We start from the raw sequence: 23358 nt of genomic DNA, 5'->3' as shown, positions 1-23358 counted from the left end.
AAAGTAGAAAATGTTTCCTGTTCCTGGTATCTTACAAAGATTTCCTTGTTTGGTCAGCAGGGGTAAAAGTTGGAGGTAATTTTGGGTGAGTTGTTTGCGCTGTCTGGCCCCAGGGTTCAGGGTGTTTGTTTGGATAATAGACCAATCCCAAGTGCAAATAGCCTCAAGGGAGGAACAGCTGTGAGCTTGGGAGGAAGATAAGATCAGGAGTGACTGGCAAGAAACTCTTTTTCTGCGAGTCTTATAAAGAATGACAGATTCCCTCCCATAGGGATGTTGAATACTTTAGAACTGCATGCTCAAATCAGAGGAATAGTTTTAGACCAATGCTTCTCAACCTCACTGCTATTGGCATTTCAAGCTGGATGATTCCTTGTTATGGGGCTGTCCCATGCTTAATAGAATGTTTAGCAGCATCTCTAGCCTCTTACCCACTAGATGCCAGTAACACTCTCCCCCCCTAGTTGTGACAACCAAACATGTCTCCAGACAATGCCAAATGTCCCTTGTGGGCCATTTCATCCCCAATTGGGAAATGCTGTTTTAGGCTAATGGTGAGGCAAAATCTTTTGTTTCCTTACCTGCACACTTTACTCAACTCCACTTCAGATTCTAGCAGTTTCTTTTTTTTTTTTCCTTTTTTTCCCCTTTCCATCTTCCCTCTTCCTTTCTTCCAAAGCCTTTGTTGGTTGCATTTAAATTCTCCAGTTTATAGTATAATTTGTGTTGGAGACTACTGTTATAAATTGAATGTTTTGATCTCCTCAGAATGCATATTTTGAAAATCAAGATGATGGTATTAAGGTGGGGGCTTTGGGAGGTGATTAGGTTCTGAGGGTGGAGCCCTCATGAATAGAATTAGTGCCCGTATGAAAGAGACCTCTGATTGCTCCCTAGCCCCCTTCCATCACGTAAGGATACAACAAGACCCACTAGATGCCCACAGCAGACTGGATAACAATCTATAGCCCAGAAGAGGCCCTTTACCAGAACCCTACCATGCTGGCACCCTGATCTTGAACCTCTAGCTACCAGAGTGTAAGAAATATATTTCTGTTGTTTATAAACCAACTGAAGTATATAGTATTTTATTACAGCAGCCCTAATGGACTAAAACAACCGCTAAACTAAATCCCTTTAGCTCTAAGGTCTCCTCACCCCTGCCAATTGGTTTCCTTTCATATAGTGGCAACTCCTCATATAATTTTCTCCCCAATTAACTTATCATATCCTGCATTTCTATGTGAGAGTTTTAAGCAAGAGAAATATATTTTTGGCACATTGAGTGTATATCAGTTTGTATATATACTTAATTGGCTCATTTTCTGGGAATGCAAAAATCTAGAAGAAAGCAGTGTATCGCTGCTATTTGGATCATCTCTAGACAAGGGAGCCCCAAGTGACCTCCAAAGCCACTAAAAAATGATCCTTTACCCTGGCATATATAGCCCTATCTCTATCTATCTATCTATCTATCTATCTATCTATCTATCTATCTATCTATCATCTATCTAAAATTTCCTTTCTTATTCTATTCCTTTTTCTTCTATATTCTTCATTCTTCCTATGTTCACTCTTTGTTCTCTCTCTCCTGCATTTACTTTAGATGTATACTACTTTGGGGCATTTCCTAGATCTTCCAATATTGTTCTTTGCTGAAAAGATTACCAGGACACAGGAGCCTGAAAGAAAATGACACATTTGGGAAACCAAACATGACAGCATGGCCAGTGCTTAGGGGTCATGGGAGACAATGGCAGTAGTAAGGTGGAGAGGCCTGCAGAGAGGCCAGATCATGAAGGACCTTATAAAGTAGTACAGCTTCATTTCAAAAATAGGAAAAACACAAAAGAGAAAAGTAACTACAAATTCCTCTACACAAAGATAGTTACTATGAAGATTTCTATGTTTTCTTCTAGATCAGATCTCTGTAGAGTAGGGATTTAGAGCTGGAGTTGTTTTTGTTTTTGTGTGGGAGATGATAGCACACAAATGTGGCTGCACTGTATATATGAGTTATGTTTTTCCCTCGACATGGAAAATTGTTTATTGCCTTAAAATTATTCGATTAATGGGAACAGAAATGCTTGAAAACTAAATTAAGTAAAAATGAGGTTTAAAAATGATACAGGATAATCTCACAGGGAAAGAAAAGGGCAGTGAGTACAACCATGCCTAAAGAGAGATGGACCTTTCTCCATTGTTCTATTGCTTTCTGGAACCACGTGATGTTTCATCACTATTTCTTTCTGCACATATTCTCTCTTCTCAGGCTTCATTTTCAGTAGGATTTGTTTATCTGTTCCCCCATCATGTTGTAACTCCAGCTCTGGCTCAACATGACTTTGTACTTTGGCTCCCTAGATGAGTGGGTTTCTGTGTCTAGATTTCTGAGAGAGGGAGAGAATATGATTGTCTCCAAGGTTCACTGTTCAATTCTGCTCCAATTAACTATGGCTGCAGGCAATCCAGAGTGGGATGGGGGCAATCATGGATAAGGGTGCTCTGCTGAGAGACAGTGATCAGCATAGTATGCTCCTGTGGTTTAAAATTCTTAATATAACTTCGCAATATTCCATGGAATAAATATACTAGGATCCTTCCATATTTGAATCTGCTCTTGTAGTCAGTGGATGAGTAAGGAAATTGAGGATCCTAGGTAGGAAGGTTTTACAGGAGAAGATTGGAAGTGTCAGACATCATTTTCACTCACACTTTGCATTAGCCACAACTCAGTCACATGACCATGGAAATGGTGACTGGAAAATGTAGTCTGAGTGCCCAGGAAAAAGGAGAACATGAGTGCTGGTGAGGAGCAGACAGTTTCTGCCTCAGACCACTTCTTTGATTTTGAGGTTGCTATTTCACAGGACAGCCATGCCTTTTGTCAGTCAGTCCCTCAGAGAAATGTTAGACTAGATAGGTTAAAGGACTGATTGGAGTGGCATTTCTTACTTTATGTCTTATTAAGCATTTTTGCCTTTAATGTACATGTATGAGTAAGACTTACAAACCAGTGAAAGCTACTGTAAGGCAAATATTGATCAACACCCTTCAAAAGGTGTATTAGAATGATAATCTATATTTTCAACCTGAAGAGCTTACTGGGAAATGTTTAGGTTCTCTCCTTATTGTACTCCTTTGTAAGTATTTTGAAACTCTCTCTTTTTTAATGATTTTACTTATTTATCTGTCAGAGAGATAAGAGAGCCAGAGAGCACAAGTGGGAGGAATGGCAGAGGGAGAGGGAAATGCAGGCCCCCCCACTGAGCAGGGAGCCTGATGCTGGGCTTGATCCCAGGACCCTAGGATCATGATCTGAGCTAAAGGCAGACACTTTAACCAACTGAGCCACCCAGGCACCCCTGAAACACTCTTTCCTTTAAAATCAGGTGTCTTTGCTAGTAGATTACAATTCAACTAAAACAAATCATGCAGAAATGTATGCCATGTCGACTGGCTCATAAAATAAATGAGGAAGATGCATATCTATAGAAAATGAGGATGAATAAAAAAGTAATCCGAATATATAATACTCGGGCAGCTCGGGTGGCTCAGTGGTTTAGCTCTGCCTTCAGCCCAGGGCATGATCCTGGAGACCCAGGATCGAGTCCCACGTTAGGCTCCCTGCATGGAGCCTGCTTCTTCCTCTGCCTGTGTCTCTGCTTCTCTCTCTCTCTCTCTCTCTCTCTCCCTCTCTGTGTCTCTCATGAATAAATAAATACAATCTTTAAAAATATATATTAAAAAAACAAATATATAATACTCTGCCCACTACCCGCTTCTCTAAAAAGAAAAATAAATAAGCCAAGTAACCAGTGAAACCAATTCTATAAAACCAGCAGGTTGCTCTGATAAGTAAAATTAGAAATGGACTTTCAGTTTTTGTAAAGAGAAATATAATTTAATTTCTTTACAAAGAAAATTTGGGATCTGGTTTAATTTTAAACATGGACTCAAATTCTGCCTGGGTCACATGTTTATTCCCATTTAAAATGGTCCCTGTTGGGAGATGAACTATTGAAAACTCTGGCACAGCATTCCACTATTCCTTTGTGGAAATGATGTATACAATCATAAAAGGATTGAAAATCTCACCCACCAATAGCTTTCTAAATTTTTTCTAGTTTGAAGAGAGATTACAGTGTTCACAGCATACCTTAGGAACTAAATTATTATTAAGTATAAAGAAAATGAAAAATTGGTAAAGCTTACAGATCTAAGTAAATAATTTTTATGTATTGGTCTGAGCCTTTTAATATAGGAACATTTACATTAATAGAAAATATTAATTTGATATTTACCCCTCAACCAGTGTAGAGTTTTTTAATAATAATTTTTTAAATTAAAGTTACACTTACAGAGCATGAATCTAACTTGGAAAATGAGAATGAGAATATGTCTTGAAAGGGCATTATTATAAAATAGAGGATGATTGTTTAATTTACTTCTGGGTCTACTAAAGCAACTTGATCAAACAGAATATGTAATATTTTCTTTCTCCAGCTTTTATGTATCGGTGCCAGTACACCTACCTCGAGCTTATCTCTGCATATCCTGTTATAGAAATGTTTAATTTATATAGGAAAGTCCAATACACTATTATGTGAAAGATGTTCTGATATCTCTTATACTCTAAAAGGGAAGACATGGCAATTAGCTCATTAGCTCACTGTGTACCCTTCTGATACCACTTTGTCATTTCTGTAAATTTAAGAGTTGAAACAAATATTTCTATAAAAACATCTTCAGTGGAATATTAAACTTATGTATACTCACTTTGAAAATGCCACATAATCATGTGAATTAAGAAGATTTTGTTATCTTAGTGATTAACATTATGAGTGATATCAGTGATATCATGAGTTAATGTGTGCACAGTGGTAAAGTAAATGGATTTTATTGTTTGTGCATGAATTTAAAAATATTTATTGAGCACCTTCTATTTGCTAGGTACTGTTCTAGATGCTGAGGATACAGCCATAAACAAGACAGAGATTCCTACTCTCATGTAGCTTATGTCTAGTAATCAACAAAACTGAAGTAGATCCCCAGCTCTGTCACTTATCAGTTGTGTGACCTTGGGAAATTTATTTGACATTAATAGCTGATTCGCAGCCTCCTAAACTATAAAATATGGATAATATCATCTTCCTTAATAGGGTTATTGTGAGGATTCAATGAGAAAGAAGCACAAAGTATTTCACCAGAGTGCCTAGCACATAGATGTGGTTTAGTATATAGTCATTGCTGTTGCCATTATTATTAGCAGCAATTATTTTTAATTATTAGTATTTTTATTAACAATAATTCTTTCATTACCCAAATGTCTTACAAAAAGAGATGAAATATGAATCAACTATTTCTTTGACTTCTTTTAGATTATGTGAAAACAAAATGAAACCTTATAGTTGTCCTTTTACATTCAATAAACCAAGAGATATTTGCTCACAAGTGAAACTTATTTTAGAGTTCCCAAGCCTCATTCATTCTGCACAGTGAATCAAGAACCTTTCAGAAGAAGGGAAGGCATTATACAAATCAATATATATTCATTGAGTACCTTTGAAGTATGAGAAAACATACCTAGAAATTAAGACTTAGTCCCTGCTCTCAAGGAATATATAATACAGGCAGGGTGGATATTCTGATAAGAAGAGTGAGAATAGGGATCCCTGAGTGGCTCAGCGGTTTAGCGCCTGCTTTTGGCCCAAGGCGTGATCCTGGAGTGCCAGGATCAAGTCAGTCTCACATTGGGCTCCCTGCATGGAGCCTGCTTCTCCCTCTGCCTATGTCTCTGCCTCTCTCTCTCTCTCTGTGTGTCTCTCATGAATAAATAAATAAATAAAATCTTTATTTAAAAAAGAGTGACAATAATAGCCACAAAAAGATTTTTAAAAAAGCTCTCTCATTAGCTACCAGTCTAGACCATAGAGTATTGCCATTCAAGGATAAATTATAGAACCAATGCTTAAGCCTAGAAAAATTAAGGATTAGATACGTATCCTGAAACTCTTTAAAAAGAAAAAAAGCTCCTAAAAATTATGAACAACATGGATAGAGTTTAAATTTTTTTTAATAAACACTTAGCATGTAATATTTGGAGGGGATATATGGGCAGGGTGGCTTAAAATTTGGAAGAAAGAACCCTTGAGCAAGTAAAATGAAATCCTCTTATGTAGCTATTAGTGGAGAAATACAGTTTGTTACCCCAGGATGTTGTCCATGCTGGTAATTCCATTGAGTTTCAAGAAGAGTTTGGATAAATACTCTTTGGGGAAGTATTTATCCTTAAAAAGGAGTATCAGGAATGGCTACAAAAGACAAACTACAGATGTTGACGTTGATAACCTTGACTAGTAACCACACTTTTCTGCAAAATAACACTGGGTATTCTTGTCAGAGAAGAAAATCAGAATGGCATTAAAAAAAAATTTGGAGGCATAAGAATAAACACCTACAAATAAACATTTCTCCAAAGATGATATAAAAACAACCAACAAGCCTATGAAAAGATACTCTGCATCACCAGTCAGCAGAGGAATGCAAACCAAAAGCACAATGAAATGTCACTTCACACCCATTAGGATGGCAACTATCAAAAAAAGAGGAAGTAACAGGTGTTAGCAAAGATGCAGAGAAAATGGAGCCCCTGTGTACTATTGATGGGATTGTAAAATGATGCAACTGCTATGGAAAATGATATGGAGATCTCTCAAAAAAATAAAAAATAGACGTGTTGTATGATCCAGCAATCCCATTTTTGGGCATATGCTCAAAAGAATTGAAAACAGGATCTAAAGACATATTTGCACACCCATGTTCATAGCAGCATTATTCACAATAGATAAGAAGTGGAAGCAGCCCAAATATAAGTGGATAGATGAATGGATAAAGAAAGTGTGGTATATACATATAACAATATTATTCAGCCTTGAAAAGGAAAGAAAACCTGTCCTATGCTACACATGAGGTACCTTTGGGACTTTATGCTAGGTGAAATAAACTATAAAAAGACAACTACTATATGATTCCACATATATGAGGTATATAAACTAGTCCAATTCATAGAAAGAGAAAGTAATGTGGTGTTTCCCAGGGGCTGAGGGAAGGGGGGGAAAGAGATTGTTTAATGGGTATAGAGTTTCATAATTGCAAGATGAAAAAATTTCTGGAGATCTGTTTCAGAACAATGTGAATAAACACTACTGAATTGTATCCTTAAAAATAGCTAGGAGTGGTGCACCAGGTTGGTTCAGTCGGTAGAGCATGCAACTCTTGATCTCAAGGTCATGAGTTCAAGCCCCGTGGTGGGTGTGGGGCCCACTAAAAACGAAAAATAAAAATAAATAAGATGGTGGATTTTATATTTTGTTGGTTTTTTAATCAAACTATTAAAAACGCATTTAATAATTTTTGAAAAGGAATAAATGCCTAAATGCCACCTTTCTATCTGAATGTGACTTGGTCATAATAATTTTGACTCAAGGCTTTCTCATTGCAGTCTTCAGTTTTATTTTATTTTTTTTAAATCACCCTCAGCTGTGAACTGGAAATAAGTTGAATGCCTTCTTCTGGGTATAAAAATGAGTCAAATGCTTATAGCTAAGGGAATACAGGTTTAGATATTCGTCTCATAAGCATGTTTACAAGATGTAAAAGAAAAAAATTCATTGGTTATTTATGCATCTGTTGTTAGAAAGCTGTAGATTTCTGTCTATTTCCTATAGAATTTTAAGTGCTACATTAAATCACATTATTTAGTGCTAACAGATACCCTCAGAATTATGTAGCAAGAGGGGTTTGAAAAGAGAGAGTACATTTTCCCTTTTTTTATAGATGATTTAAAAATCCTTACAGGAGCATTTATGATATTCCCACTTACCACCACTGGGTCTCATCAGTCTTCAAGATATTTTTTTTTTCAATTTCCTTATATGCCCATTTCCTTTTGGCAATATCTTGCTTTTCCTTTTTAAATTTGAACTTGAATATTAAAACAGATGCAAAGGAGAGTACTACTTACACATAAACTCTTGAACTGCATTTTTATCATTTTCTCTGTGCAAAAAACCCAATTGTATGAAATTGATAGCAACATTTTAGTATATCCTCAGGTCCCCAGGGAAAAGCAATGTGCTTAGACAGATGATCTGATTTTATGAGCACATAGCTGAAGTCTAGCACTGCGCATTTGTCTTTATGCTCCTACTTTTTTCAGGGACTATGAAAACACATTTAGGCAGTAGTTTCACTTTCCAACAATGGCCTGCAAAGCCTTTGACAATACATAGCATTTGCAGTGCTGTTTTTCATGATGCACATCAAAGTATAGATCACTTGAGCATAGAATCTTAATCTCAGCTTGTTAATAAGAAAACAGGAACCTAGTATATGAACTCATTTTATTATCTCCCCTCACTGAGGACTGTGATTTGGATTCCACTCAAATATGAATTAGTTTAAATGTTGCTCTGCTGCGACTGCTGAATTTATTCATTATGCTGTAATATTTTACTTATGAAACTGCATTTGGAAATCCTTTGGTGTATATCACAATGAAATTACAGTGCTCAGGGATATTGATTATTGCTTGTAATTGCCATCATAATAGCCAACAATTCTCTGTCTTTCTTTGTCTTTCTTCTCGCCCTTAATGATATACCAAACCAAATCAATATCCAACATATGGAGCCACTTACATTGTCTCGAAAATCCAATTGTTCTCCTTCATAAATATGAAAGGATCGAAGATTTTATCTCCAATCGCTGGGGAAAAAAAGCGTTCCATACTGCTGGGTTTCCCTTTTATCCCACAGGAACATATCAGGGTGTCGCTGCAGGACTGGATATACATAAGTGACATTTTGTCACCTCCAGAGTAACCACTAGGTAGTGGTGAGGAGATGAAAAGACTATGCCACTCTGCTGTCTATAAAGTGCTACATGTCTTGCTCGCTAGTAAGTTAGATATCCAAAGGGGAAAATGTAGGCTGTGAGAGCTAACCAGACTGTAAAGAAGAAATTTACCTCCTTGTGAATGGAAAAGACTGTTTCAGGGACTAAAGAGCAAGTACAATTTAATGGAAGGAGCATAACACTGTGAGTCCTTTTTTCAGTGTATTTATTCTTATTTCTACTATATGCTGTTTCTTCATTCTGGGGATACGTTAGGTGCCTTTAGAAGTAGCAATAACTCCTTTACCTTCTTTTTTTAAAAGATTTTATTTATTTATTCATGAAAGACACACACACACACACACAGAGGCAGAGACACAGGCAGAGGGAGAAGCAGGCTCCATGCAGGGAGCCCGACTGGGACTCCAGGATCACGCCCTGGGCCTAAGGCAGGTGCCAAACCGCTGAGCCGCCCAGGGATCCCCCTCCTTTACCTTCTTAATAACAAAAGGGTAGCTTCACTGTAATGCTTCCCCATTCATCCAAAATAGTTAAGATGGTCTTTCAAACAGTAAGATGGTTCTTACTATAAGAACATGTGCCATAACAGAAGAATAGACATGGTATTATGTAGGACTGCTTGAATGGATTGTGTTTGTTTAGCCTGGACCAGTTAACCCAGGAGATTAGAACCAGGTAGTAGTTCGGTGACGACTGACTGGCAGGTTGACTAGGGCAGTGGAAAGACACTATTTGGAAGTTCCTGATTCCAAGTTCATTTATGTCATTAAGTACTTCTGTTACTTTCAGGTAGTCCATTTCATTTTCTGGGCCTCAGTTTCCCTAACTGCAAAATCAGAGTGTTGTGCTGTTAGATAATTATGGAGATCCCTTCCAACTCTGTGATTCTATAGCCATCATTTTCGTGTTGGTCACTGTTCCCAAGGGAAACGGTAAAAGTGGCTCGGTTCAGTATTACCCACATGCTTCTTCTGTGCCCTAACCAGGTCTGCATTCCTATCTTCATGCGTCCACTACCTGCATCACCCTAGTGCAGTGCCCTGTAGTGTAGAGGTTATGAGCAGGGGCTCCAGACCCAGCCTACTTATGTCTGAAACTCACCTTTCCCAAGTACTAGCTGTGCAACCACGAACAACTTAACCTCTCTGTGCGTTGGCTTTCTGATCTGTAAATGGACATACTTATTTCAGGGGAGATATTTATTTCAGATACTTATTTGTCGTGAAGGTTAAATGGTATAATAGTTATTCATTATTTAGGACTATGCCCGACACAAGTAAGCACTTAATGAATGTTAACCTCTTATTACCATTATCATGATAACCACTCTGATTCCCACTTTATTCCTAACTAAAAACCTCTTTTGGTCTCTGTGTTATCATCTATAAGATTGGAATAATAACTGCTGCACATAAAGTACCTTGGTGCCTGGCCTTTTAGGTATTCAGTAGATCATGTTCACCTAAATAGAACCACTGTGCATGCAGTTGATGTTAAGCAGTGCATTTTTTCAATTGTCCCACCTCCCATCTTTTTTATACTTGTTACAAAAGCAATAGAAGCTCAAGGCAGAAAATTTCAAGAAAAAAAAAATACCCCTACTATATCAAAGATAACGCAGGTTACTATTTTTCCATGACCATATATAATTTTTTTTATTTTAAAAATTGTATCCTGGTGCACTTGCATGGTTCAGTCAGTTAAGTGTCTGCCATTGGCTCAGGTCAGTCATGATCTCAGGGTCCTGGGATAGGGCCCCTGCTCAACAGGGAGTTGGCTTCTCCCTTTCCTTCTGTACACACACTCTCTCTCTCAAATAAATAACTAAATAAAATCTTTAAAAAATCTTTAAAAATCTATTGCCCATACTATTCTGAAGCCTACCTTTCTTCACTTGGTGATATCTTTAAACACTTCCTGGTGAATAGATAGTATTTTACGGTACAATTTGTAATGGTTGTATAGTATTCTACTATGCATTCATAAAATAATTTAGTTAACCACGTACCTAATATTGAGCACTTGGGTGTTTATTTTGTGCTATTAAACGTAACACTGCAATGAACTACTTGTTATATATATTGTCAGACACATCATTTCCTAAGGATAAATACTGTAGGCATAATTATTCGGCAAAGGATATGCATATTTGAAGTCTTCTGATACTAATGCCAAATCGCCCTCTGGAAAGGCTTGTGAATGTGTACTACTCTCAGCAACCCTGTCCTTTAAATAACCTTTACCTTCATTATAATAAAGCAAAATCCTCTAATGTGGAGATTTTTCATTAACTGGCAGGTTAGACAGTTGGTTTTTCCTTTAAACACATATGCTTTTGTTCTTTAAATGTGGAAGTTGGAAATCAGCCTTAAAAAGTCTTAATGATTTATACATTTGGTCGTATGTGACAAGGTGACGTTGGCTCTCTATTTAGTGAAGGGGTTTTGTGTTGTCTTACATTAAAATGTAGCACCAGAATGTGTCTTGCTTAGCAGTTCATTTTACTGCTACAGGCGGCACAGTAGAGAGGCTAAGATTAAGGATTTTGGACCCAGAGGGACCCGGGTTCCTATTCTCGCTCTGTCATTCACGTACTAGGAGAATGTAAACAAGTTTTTTAAATGTCTTTAGGTCTCTGTTTCCTTAAATGCACAATGAGAATAATAATACAGCCATTTCATATGAGTAAAAACTAGCTAAGATTATTTTTTCAACACAATGCATGGCACATAGCACTCAGGAGTGTAAAGCATATGCACAAAAACATACTTTAATGTATTTGGTTTTGGCGGGTCCCTCCATGTTTATAAATCAGTACTGTTTAGGAAATATCCATATTACAATAGTCATGAGCAATCAATAATCATCCTACTATAGTGATTCAAACATGACAACAGCATGAAATTCTAGAACAGGCAAAACTAATTCATGGTAGAAAAAAATGCTAAATCCTGGTAACCTGGGGCAAGTGGGGTAGGGATTTACTTAGGCAGGAGGAGGAACCTTCCTGGGGTTATGGGAATGTTCTATATCTTGATAAGGGTTTATGTTGCACAGATGATTGCATTTGTCAAATCTCAGTAAATGTATATTCAAATTTGTGCATTTCATCATGTATAATTTTTTATTGAAATATACTTACATATAACATTGCATAAATTTAAGGTGTACAATGTTGATTTGATACATTTATATATGACAATATGATTGCCATTGTAGCATTAGTTAACACCTTTACGATGTCACATAATTATCATTTCTTTTTTGTGGTGGGAATAAGATCTCTATTAGCAAGCTTGAAGATTATAATACAATACCGTTGTCTATAATGACTATACTGCACATTAGATCTTCAGAACTTACTTATCTACTAGTTGCAAGTTTATACCCTTAAACATTTCTCCTATTCTCTGGCCTCTCAGGCCCTGGTTAGCGCCATTCTGTTCTCTGTTTTTATGAGTTCTTGGATGGATCTTGAGGGCATTATGCTAAGGGAGATAAGCCAGACAGAGAAAGACAAATACAGTATGATACCACTTATATGTGGAATCTAAGAGAGTTCAACTCATCATGTATAAATTTTACATTTAAAATCTGTAAAAAAGTATTGAACTCTAGGGAACATGCAAGTTGAACTGTATGTATGAAGGGAAGTATAGTGATATATGCAATTTACTTTGAAATGCTTGAAAACTAAGATGGAATGATGGACCAAGACAGGAATGGAAAGATGGAGAAATATGTGATGAACTTAGTATAGTGGTGGTGTGTTAACTGTAGTGTCTAGTTGGTAAATATATGTGAGTTTATATAAAATTATTTCAACTTGACTGTATGTTTGACAACTTTTATAATAGAATATTGCTTGAAAATATGTCTGTGAAAGCGAATCTCTAAATAAAAACAGTGGTTTCTAGGCCATTCAGATTTTAAAAATGCTTGATGATAACTTCTCTTGTTTCTGTTTTTGAATCAATGCTCGAGTGTCATATTTAACGAAAAAGGAGCATGTAGGGAATGACATCAAAGGTGGAATGTCACCACACAAGAGTGTGCACAACTCACTAGCCAGCAAGCTAGGGAACATAAGACCTCTTTCTGCCTCCTGGAGGCCTGAGTGAGAAAACAAAAGGAAGCCATCAAAGATAATTTGGAGTTGAACCTAGGTATAGGAAAATTTTGCTGAGACTCTGCCAGTTTTCCTGAGCTTCATCAAAGTGAGGCTGTTGGAAATAAGTGAGATTTGTGTTTTCTGTACCAACTGGCTTTGGTTTTTATAGCTCGAACCTTGGTGTCCTTTTCGCAGGCATTTCCTGTTTAAACATGGATCTGGTTCCTCGGCTATCTTCAGTGCGGCCAGCCAGAACTACCCTCTGACATCCAACACCGTGTACTCGCCGCCTCCACGGCCGCTTCCTCGGAGCACCTTTTCCAGACCTGCCTTTACCTTTAACAAACCTTACAGGTGCTGCAACTGGAAGTGCACAGCCTTGAGTGCCACTGCGATCACCGTGACTTTGGCCTTGTTACTAGCCTATGTGATCGGTAAGGCCTTTATTCCATGCCTGTTTTCTTCTTAATCAAAGCCTTGTTTTGCTTCTGGCGGGGGTGGGGGGGTTGGGGGGTGGCGGTTCTGTCTTAACTCTGGGACCTAAAATTTGAACCGAGGCTTAGTATTATAAATTCGTAATGAAGTTTTTTTTTCACTTCGTAACCTTAAATACTGCTAAAGAGAGTAAGGAATGCTCTTTGAGAAGAAATATTTTTACTACTAACGCAGTCTTATTGATTGCAATTACTGTAGTTAACCATTTTCCCTTCAATTAAAAGGTTGTTATGGTTTTCTCATTAGAAGTCATAAGTACCAATCTACAATAGCTTCTTAAATTATAGTTAAACAATAATACTACTACCAGATTTTCAGGTAGCAATTTCATTAAAGTAGTAGTAGTTATTTGGAAGCTATCAGAAAATCCAGTGTATAATTTCTCCCCAAGAATTCAGTTTTATACTGGGATTTATATATATATATATTTACAAGGTAAATGGCTATGGAATTGTATGGATACTATGTTTGGGGAGGTAAAGGAGAAAACAGTTGTGAAGCACTCTTTACACACATTAAAGAAAAATATTGTTCTGGAGTCACTCTGATTAAAGTCACCCTCACTTGATAGCAAATTGTATTGATTTTTCTGGATGGCATTTTATTTTGACTGAACATTAATTTCCTTGCTCGAGTGGTTCTGCAGTCTAAAATGTAAATTAACTTAAGAAACATGTACTTTGTAGAAGCACTATTCTAGAATGAATAGAATATCATGGTAGAAAAAAAATTCTATCCAGATATGGCACTTGTAACTTCTTTTCAGATTTAACCCTGTTTCCTAATTGAAGCAGAATCACCCATGAAGATACAATGAATATGATTCTGAGAAGTAGATTAAAACCGATTTAAATGTTCTTATAATTATAAATAATAAGGGAAGTTTAGTATATTCTGATTTATTCAAATTATGAACAACAAGAAAGTTTCCATAACCAGTTTTATGGGAGTCGTAGAATAGGGGATGCTAAGTTAATAGATTTATTTTGTAGGGAAGTCACTGATAATGTCAACAGTATAGGATCATAGCCTATATTGGTGTTCATGATTATCTCCTTTATATTTTTATTGTACAATCTGAATACATTTGAACAATGCTTCTATTAAATGTGGATAACATTACCTATAATATCGAAAATATGTCTTTCATCTCAGACATTTTAGGATAACACAACATGTATGTTTATTTGGTTTGTAAGAGCCTCTAATGATAAATAATGCTGAAGGAACAAAGGTAGGGCCTGAGAAAGTACTGCAATACAAACACAGTTTTACTATGGAATCATTCAAAACAAGGAGTAATTCTTCTGCTAACTTTTACCATATATAGAGATAGATAATGTTTTAAATAAAAGACTTAAGCCCCGGTATAAACAAAGCTACATAATGGCAAGCTCTTTATTAATAGGTTTATATGATGTTTAGGTCTATGTTCCCATTTAAGTTTATTATAATGGCCACTCTGGTATCAAAAATTCTATTATGTACTCTAAGCCTTGTTTAATTAGTTTATATATTCATTTTATAAGTAAAAATAGAACATTTCAGTCATTTATAAGTTTGGCCTTTTTTGTAGGGTGAACATTGGCATATGATTTATACAGGAGAGTAAGGCAATATGATGTGGTTGTTATGAACATAGATTTTTAGACCTCTGCCCCTTATTAGGCATGGTACCTGTGGGAAATTATTTAACCTTTTAAGGCCTCCATTTCCTCATATGTTAAATGGGACTATAACATAGAGTTGTTATGAGAATTAAATGAGTTAATATAACTAAAGAACTTGGAATAGTACCCAAAACATAGTAAGTATACTATAAATGTTAAATATTATTCCTGTTATTGTTATCTTCATTCTCTTTATAACTATTATTCACTATTAAAACTCAGTGGTTCTCAGAATTAACCATTTTGTTCACAGCTGTATCCAAGTGCCAAGTTCAGTGCCTGGCACATAGCAATCCTATCAGGAAAACTTGTCGACAAAAACGACTAATGGCTGGGCCACCTATGTGGCTCAGTTGATTAAGCATCTGCTTTCTGCTCAGATCATGATCCCAGGGTCCTGGGGTGGACCTCACATAGGGCTCCCTGCTCAGCAGGGAGTCTGCTTCTCCTCTGCCTCTGCCATTCCCCCTGCTTTTTGCTCTCTCACTCACTCTCTCCTTCTCTCTTTCAAATAAATAAATAAAATCTTTTTATAAAAAATCTGACTAATGCTAAGCATTTTGCTTGTATTAGCTCATTTAATTCTGACAACAATTCTTATGGGCAGGTATCAGTATTATATATAGTATAGAAATGAGTAAACTGAGGCACGGCAAAGATAGTTCCTATGAGGTCATACTGAAATTAAGAGCTCATATCACTGAGAAGTAGGGATTCTGAGCTTTAAGCCAGAGTAGACTGACTCCAGAACACATGCTCTTTGGCCCTAGATCTTGCTGCCCGGCACTCTAGCCCTGCAGGAAACTCCACAGCTCTCTGACTTCTTGGTCTACTAAATAAATCAACCAGACAATTTTTTCCTTATTAAATTACAAAGTGAATTACATTTACCAGGTCATCCACTGTAAGGTATGTGCAAATAAGCTTTATTGTTTGGTGAGAGATATCCATTGAAATCATTTACTGTGAGATTTGTGTAGATGTAGAAATATCAGGCTAAATGCTATATATCAGTAGGTTGAATGGGTTCTAAATGAGATGTTAATGGCAAACACCGTAACTTTTTTCCAAGTTCTGTCATGAACTTGATATTCTGTGACTTTGGATAAGTCCGTTAAAATTGCTTCCTCGATTTACCCCGTCGGTGACATATTGTTAACCACCTAAGGAGGGCAGAGTACGAATTCATCAGTAGGTATGCAGGTGAAAGATGTCACATAAGAACTGTAACTAACATACAAGATTATTTTTAAGTGGCTTTCTGTGGTTAAAATAAAAAAGTATTACATTTCAAAATATGAAACTATTTTACTTTCCACTCTGAGTCTGTAAGAGTCATTGTTTTTTTTTTCAATCCCCCTTTGCAGTTGCTGTATAACCCAAGTAAAATCTTACACTGAAACTATTTATTGCTTCTGTTTCCTTGCAAATTCCTTTCTGCTCTTTCATTTTCCTCTATTATCCATTATACATAACCTTTAGATACTAATGGCTATATGCTGTGCTGCCCTCAATCCACTGGGGGAAATCACATCGATATCAATGGGACATCAGTAGACGTTCTGTGCATTATGGCTTTGTAAGTGGTCATTGGAAAACTGTGGAAATTCAGCACATGAAAAGTCAGGCAACCAGCCCCATCTCCATACCTACTCACTGTGTCTTTTGGGTCAGCAAGAGAGTAATTCCTTTAAGTAAGTTTTGAGGTCATACCAATATGGTAAAGGGAGGCATGGAAAGATACTGATTATATGAAGATATCATGGAATGGCTATTGTTATCACTTCCCCATAAATCTGTAATATTTTCCCTGTGAATCAAAAAATATGTCCTCTGCTTCATCTTCTCTGATGTTTTGGCATCAGTGATGTATCATTGCCAGTCAGAAGCACATTTGCTTGCATTTACAAATAAGCCATATGAGGTAGTAGTCAGGAAGACAGACGACCAGATGTTAGGCATCAAGAGAAGGCGAGGTTAAGGTACTTCATCAGTGGTGGTGAAGGGCACAAACACAGCTTCTCTGGTAATCTTGGATGTTTTGATCAAGTTTCTCCACAGTCAGCACTTTCTATAAGAGGCAGTAGACACTCCCAGGAATACATTGTGCCTGGGGTCAAATGGGCTGCTGCACTGAATGAGGTGGAGGAGAGTAGGGATTTCCGGCTCTCAAAACCAATACCATCACTTAATGACATGGATGTTCCCTTTCCTTTGCCAGGAAATTAGAAGTGATTCGCACCACCCTCAGGGTATGTAGGGAGTGTCCAAACTCTATAGATGAAATACTTTAAGTCCATAATTCTCCTTGCCATGACAGACTATATAGCCCACATGTGGAAAGTTGACCAGAATGGATATTAATACAGAATTAGGGGAGAGAGAATATTGAGCCCAGTTCTCTGATCAAAAGTTTAGGGGTGAAACTATTCAAGAGGGCAAAGGGCCTACTTTACTTTGCTCTCTGAACCAAAATTGAGTGACATTGATTAAGTGCTTTCTTGTGCCTCCTTTATAGGCATCCAAATTGTCCTGCTTTCTGGGGCTGTTACAGTGGAGCTGAAAGTGATAGAATGAGAGGAGTGGCCTTTGTTGCTTTCTTCACAAAGAGACTGTAAATATCTCACAATACAGTGAATACAGTGAAGAAATAAAGCAGAATATGGCAAATTTTGATTTCAGAAAATTCAGGAATTAGATTTTCTTTTAATGTAAAGAATAGATATGGAAGGTTTTCCCCCCATTAAATCTTGATACATAATGCCCCTTCACACAGTTTACTAAATATAGGTAAATACACCTAGCAAAAGCCATCTCTTTCACTTTCTAGCCACTTCATTAATGCCTCTGTGCCTCAGTCACCTCGTCTATAAAATGGGAATGTTGACAATACCTTGCCCATGGATTTTCTTTTTAATTAAACAAAATGAAGCATGTAAAATTCCTAGGACATTGCTTAGCAGATCTAAATCAAGATTAATGATTGTTATCAGTGGAATAGGATTATTATTAGGATTATTAATTTGAGCCAAGATAAAAATAATGAGCATATAATTTATCCTCACATAAACCACTTTTACTTCTCTTCCCAAAGACATCTAAAACAGTTTTTTCGGAACTGGAATGTTTGTTTCATAAGAATCATCTAATAGGTTTGTTGTTTCCTTCTGCCTGGCCTAAAATATCTGTAACTTTGCCTTTATTTTAGCAATTTCCCTTTTCCTTGGTGTTTTGACCCTTCAAATGGTTTTGTATTTCTATCTGGAGGCCATATCTGGGTTGAAACACATTTTCATTAAAATATATTATAGCTTATAACATTCAAGAAATGACTCAGCATAAAATGCTAAAAAGCATTTTACTTTATCCTTATAGACCATTATCAATCCTTTTGGTGTCCCGTTTAGTACTTATTACTACTTCCAGTTCACTCTCGTGGACCCATTCATGATAATGATGGCAGTTTCTGCATTAGCATTAACTTTGCCTCCTACCCATGAATCTACTAGCTTTCTAGCAACCTCTCTAAGAAGGGATGTGGGAAATGGTGGTATAACTTCAGTCTAATTATAAATCTGCCATCCATGCATTTATCAGAACTCTTCTTCAAAAAAAATTTATATTTTCACCTGACATCACCTTTTGGTGTAATATGTTCCATAAGTTTTATCCTCACTATGTTAAATGGCACTTTTACCTGTCATAAATAAAAGTATAAATTCAATCCAAATCAAACATACCATAATGACAGGAAGAACCTCTGTCACATACAACTAATCTGCAGAACAACAGTTAGCATCTATTGCTCAAAATGAAGGCATTTTCATGAAAGGCAAATATTGTACGTATTTTTGTCTTAGAACTCTAACATGCTGTGGATTTAAAACATAGAGTAAGAGAGATCATTTCTTGGGTGAATGAGTAGTGAGTACTAACCATATGGCTTGCATCAAGAGATTATTTTGTTAAAAAAGGGGGAGCGCTTGGCTGGCTCAGTTGGTGGAGGAAGAGACTCTTGATCTTGGGGTTGTAGGTTTGAGCCCCATGTTAGGTATGGAGATTACCTAAAAATAAAATCTTAAAAAAACCCACAGAGATTATTTTGTTGTCTCAAGTAGAGGCAGTCATCCTACTAAGTACCTCCTCTACAGCACTTTCTTAGCCTAGGCAGAGAAATTAAAATGAGGCATTGTGAAATAAAGATCCACCAGAAGGCATAATAAAAGAGGACTGGACAGCATTTTAATAATTTTGGAGTTTTACATGCTTAAGAGATTTTAGAATACCAAGAATCAGTCTTGCAAATTCTGAAAAAAAAAATCTCTCTCAAGAAACATCTGATTTCAAAGTAAATAATGTGAACTTTGTTGCATAAAGGAAATTTCACTCTTGTTTAACTTACTTTCTCCTCATCCAAATTATATATATATATATATATATATATATATATATATAATACATATATATTATATGTTATGGGAATATTTTTAGACCCACATTGCATAAGTCGTTAAGCTATACTTACTCTGAAGTGAATAAGAATATACTAAATTAGAGCAATGGCTTTGAAACAGATGGTGGGTTAACCCATTTTAAACTTCAGAAATGTGGCTGAATTCTCATATAGAACAGCCAGAGTGTGGAAGGCCAGTCTGAGCAACAGAATATTTTATTCATCACAGTCAAAACTAAGAGGTGGCATCTTACAGGGTGGAGATGCATTCATTTGGGGCTTAGCAATATTCCTGTTACAGACAGGTGAAAAAGCACAATATGTTTTATTAAATACAAGTATATTGGAAAACCTAGGGAAGGACAAATGGAGGATATGGGAAGGTGGCAGGGAATGACAAGAGTACGCAGGAGCAGATCATGAAAGGCATTTTAAGCCATGTAAAGGAGCTTGTAATTTATTCTGAGAGCAAATGGGATGTTTTTATGGTTTTTCATTAAAGCAGGAAAATTATTTGCTCAGATTTAACGTTTAGAAAAACGCCTGGTGGCAGAATGGAAGTTAGCTTGGCAGGCAGGATGGTGAGGGTTGTGAAATCAAAGAATTGAAGGGATGAAGATAAATTAGGAGACTATCATAGTAATCCAGGTGAGTGAGAGTGAGAGCATAAACTTCCAGGAATGGATAAGGAGAAGATGGAGTCAAGAAGTATTTAGAGGGTAAAACACACTTGACTTAGTGACTGTTTAGATGAGACAGGAGAGAGAAGAGTTGTTTGGCTTACAGACTTGGTAGGTGGTAATGCTGTTAGCCATGATAGAACATTAGAAGAAAGAGGTTTTAAGGATGAAAATAGACATTCAGGTTAAGATAACCTCATACATTATGAAATACCTGGTACTGAACGTTTAGAGGTGTTTACCCGTGAGAACACCAAAATCATGGGAGTAGAACAAGGAGAAAAGTGTGAAGGCTAGAACTCAGGGGAATGCTGATATTCTAGAAGGCCAACCACAAAGGATCTGGTAAGCAGACTAGGAAGGACCAACTAAAGGGGTTGGAGAAAAACTTAAATGGTGGTAACAGAACAGAAGTCCTCAGTGTGTGGTCTGGGGACCACTAGGGACCCCAAGACCAGGTTGAGGGTTCACAGAGTAAAACTGTGTTCATAATAGCACAAAGACATTATTTGTTTCAGTCATTTTTTTGGTTTTATAAAATATACTTATCATAACATTATTTATATTAAAATGTAAAGGTTTATTGTTATTATTCAATAAATTAATACATAAATACCTGTAAAAAGTTATCAGTTTCTAATATAGTAAGTATTGATTAGATATAACCTACATCAACAAGTCTCTTTGGTGTCCTGAGTAATTTTTAAGAACATAAAGAGGTTCTGACACTAAAATATATGTAAAAGGTTGAGATAGGAAGACCAAAGAGCTAATGATTCATGAAAAACAATTAAGTGAAATAAGGACTGTTTATTGTTTCCACTAAGGAAAAGGCTGGCAGGTGAAGTGCAGCAAGAGGATAAAGGGATAAGGAAATTATAGTTGCTGGTGATAAAGTTTTTGAAGTCATCAGCCAAAGGATCAAACTCAGTAAGGAAGGAAAATAGGAGATGGAACCTAATGGCATGCTGAGGAAGAGATGGGTCCCAATGTCTAGACATCTTGAGGATATTGTAAGGTAGTTATGGCTGTGAGTAGGCTTAATAGCTAAAATGAGATGACCAGAGGGTAGTGCATCCAAATTTTAGATTTCAGACTCACGAAAATGTGGATCCCCTATATATTTTAGAACACAAAATATGATTCCCCTATATATTTTAGACCAAGTTAAGAAACATATGTGAAGAACTTCTTCCAGATGAAATTTTCTCAGGGAAGGCTAGATTCTGGGCTAAGTATAATCTCACAAGGTCCCTGGGTAGACTCATATGTCCACCAAAATATGAATAATGTTAATTTTTTTAAAAGATTTTATTTATTTATTCGAGAGAGAGAGAGAGAGAGAGAGAGAGAGGCAGAGACAGAGGCAGAGGGAGAAGCAGGCTCCATGCAGGGAGCCCGATGTGGGACTTGATCCTGGGACTCCAGGATCATGCCCTGGGCCAAAGGCAGGTGCTCAACTGCTGAGCCACCCAGGCTTCCCCGCTGAGCCACCCAGGCTTCCCTGGATAATGTTTAAATAAGAGCACTGCATTATATTGGATCCCCCAGGATAGACAAGACTCATACGGAATTCTAGATCACAGTATGATTCCTCAAGAGCTCCTTCCTTGGGCTTTCTATTGATCTTTATGGAACAACAGTGAACAAATTAAGAGGGTCCAAGATGACCCACTGTAATTTTCTGCTGATCAAAACCTCATCATAGCATTGCCAATCTAGTGAAATGTAGGCCTTATATAACACATTATAGTTAACTTCTAGAGTAACTGCTTACCATGAGAGTTGCTAAGGAAGGGCCTCACAAATGTCTATCAGGTTGAATTGATAATAAGAAATCCTTAAATGGAAGAAAAGACATAGGACATGTGCTTTGTAAAAAACAAAAAAGCAACTCTTGATTCCATTTCTTTTATATTAAACAAGTTTGGTCTCCTATTTAAATTATTAGGAAACTGGGCAGCCCCGGCAGCTCAGCTGTTTAGTGCCACCTTCAGCCCAGGGTGTGATCCTGGAGACCTGGGGTCGAGTCCCACGTGGTGCTCCCAGCGTGGATCCTGCTTCTCCCTCAGCCTGTGTCTCTGTCTCTGTCTGTCTCTCTCTCTCTCTGTCTCAAATAAATAAAAATCATAAATAAATAAATAAATAAATAAATAAATAAATAAATAAATAGGAAACCAAAGGCTATCATAATGTTCCAAGGACATGAGAAGAGGTTGCTGAACTCTTAGCTAAATTAGTTGTGGCTGTGGCCAAAACTGAATGCAAATGTGATTTTGACAGTAAGCAATCTATGCTATTCTACCACCTAGTACAGAAGGGGCAGATTTTGCTTTTTGATATTCAAAGATTTCACCCAATCACCCAGCCCCATTGTTTATGTCATAGACAACCTTATTTCAACTTTAGTTCAGTTTTGCCCTTTATTCACTGAAGGAAGCATCTAGATTCCCTTTGACCTTGAATTTTCTTGTAACTAGACATAAATATTAAATATGGCACACAATGATACCACATAATATCCTTCATGTATACCATATCTCCAGATACTTTGTAGAATTAACCAATAAAATTATGGAGTTAAATGAAAATAATATTAAACTGAAGATGGTAAATATAAGATTTTGAATTTTACTCATAACAAGCAACCAAGCTAATACCAGTTGTACAGTGCAAGACATAGATTATCAACTGTCAAGAAATTAGGAACAAGCATACTGTGCTATGAAAGAAAGTGGAAATTTTTTGAAATGGAGTGGTTTTGTTAAAGATCATGTGCTACTCCAGACACAGAATCCAAATGAATCCAAATCCTCTGAAGTTATCAAATCATTCAGTGGTTTCCCCACCACCTAGCAAAGAGCCATGAAGTTCTTACTATCTTTGACCTTGGTGACAAATCTCACTTCAATCAGTCCATAAGCAGTTGAAGGGTCAGATGGATTTAGAATCTGGGTAAACTATTTGGTCTTTTCAAAAGTGAAAATTTTTATGCCAGTGAAAAAAATGTGGTAAAGCACTGCACATGCT

General features: G+C 36.7%; 1 protein-coding gene across 1 annotated transcript in view; it reads left to right on the top strand.

Moving 5' to 3' along the window:
* TENM1 (teneurin transmembrane protein 1) overlaps positions 1-23358 on the top strand; it is a 790607-nt gene that overhangs the window by 469113 nt on the left and 298136 nt on the right. Inside the window, exon 7 of the mRNA XM_038588255.1 lies at positions 13226-13464. Within this exon, the coding sequence (XP_038444183.1) occupies positions 13226-13464 (239 nt within the window). The remainder of the gene's footprint in view (positions 1-13225; positions 13465-23358) is intronic.

The sequence above is a fragment of the Canis lupus genome, chromosome X (genome assembly GCF_011100685.1).
Source record: "Canis lupus familiaris isolate Mischka breed German Shepherd chromosome X, alternate assembly UU_Cfam_GSD_1.0, whole genome shotgun sequence".
NCBI lineage: Eukaryota > Metazoa > Chordata > Mammalia > Carnivora > Canidae > Canis > Canis lupus.
The sequence above is the reverse complement of the archived record's forward strand: the minus strand, read 5'-3'. Positions and strand labels throughout refer to the sequence as shown.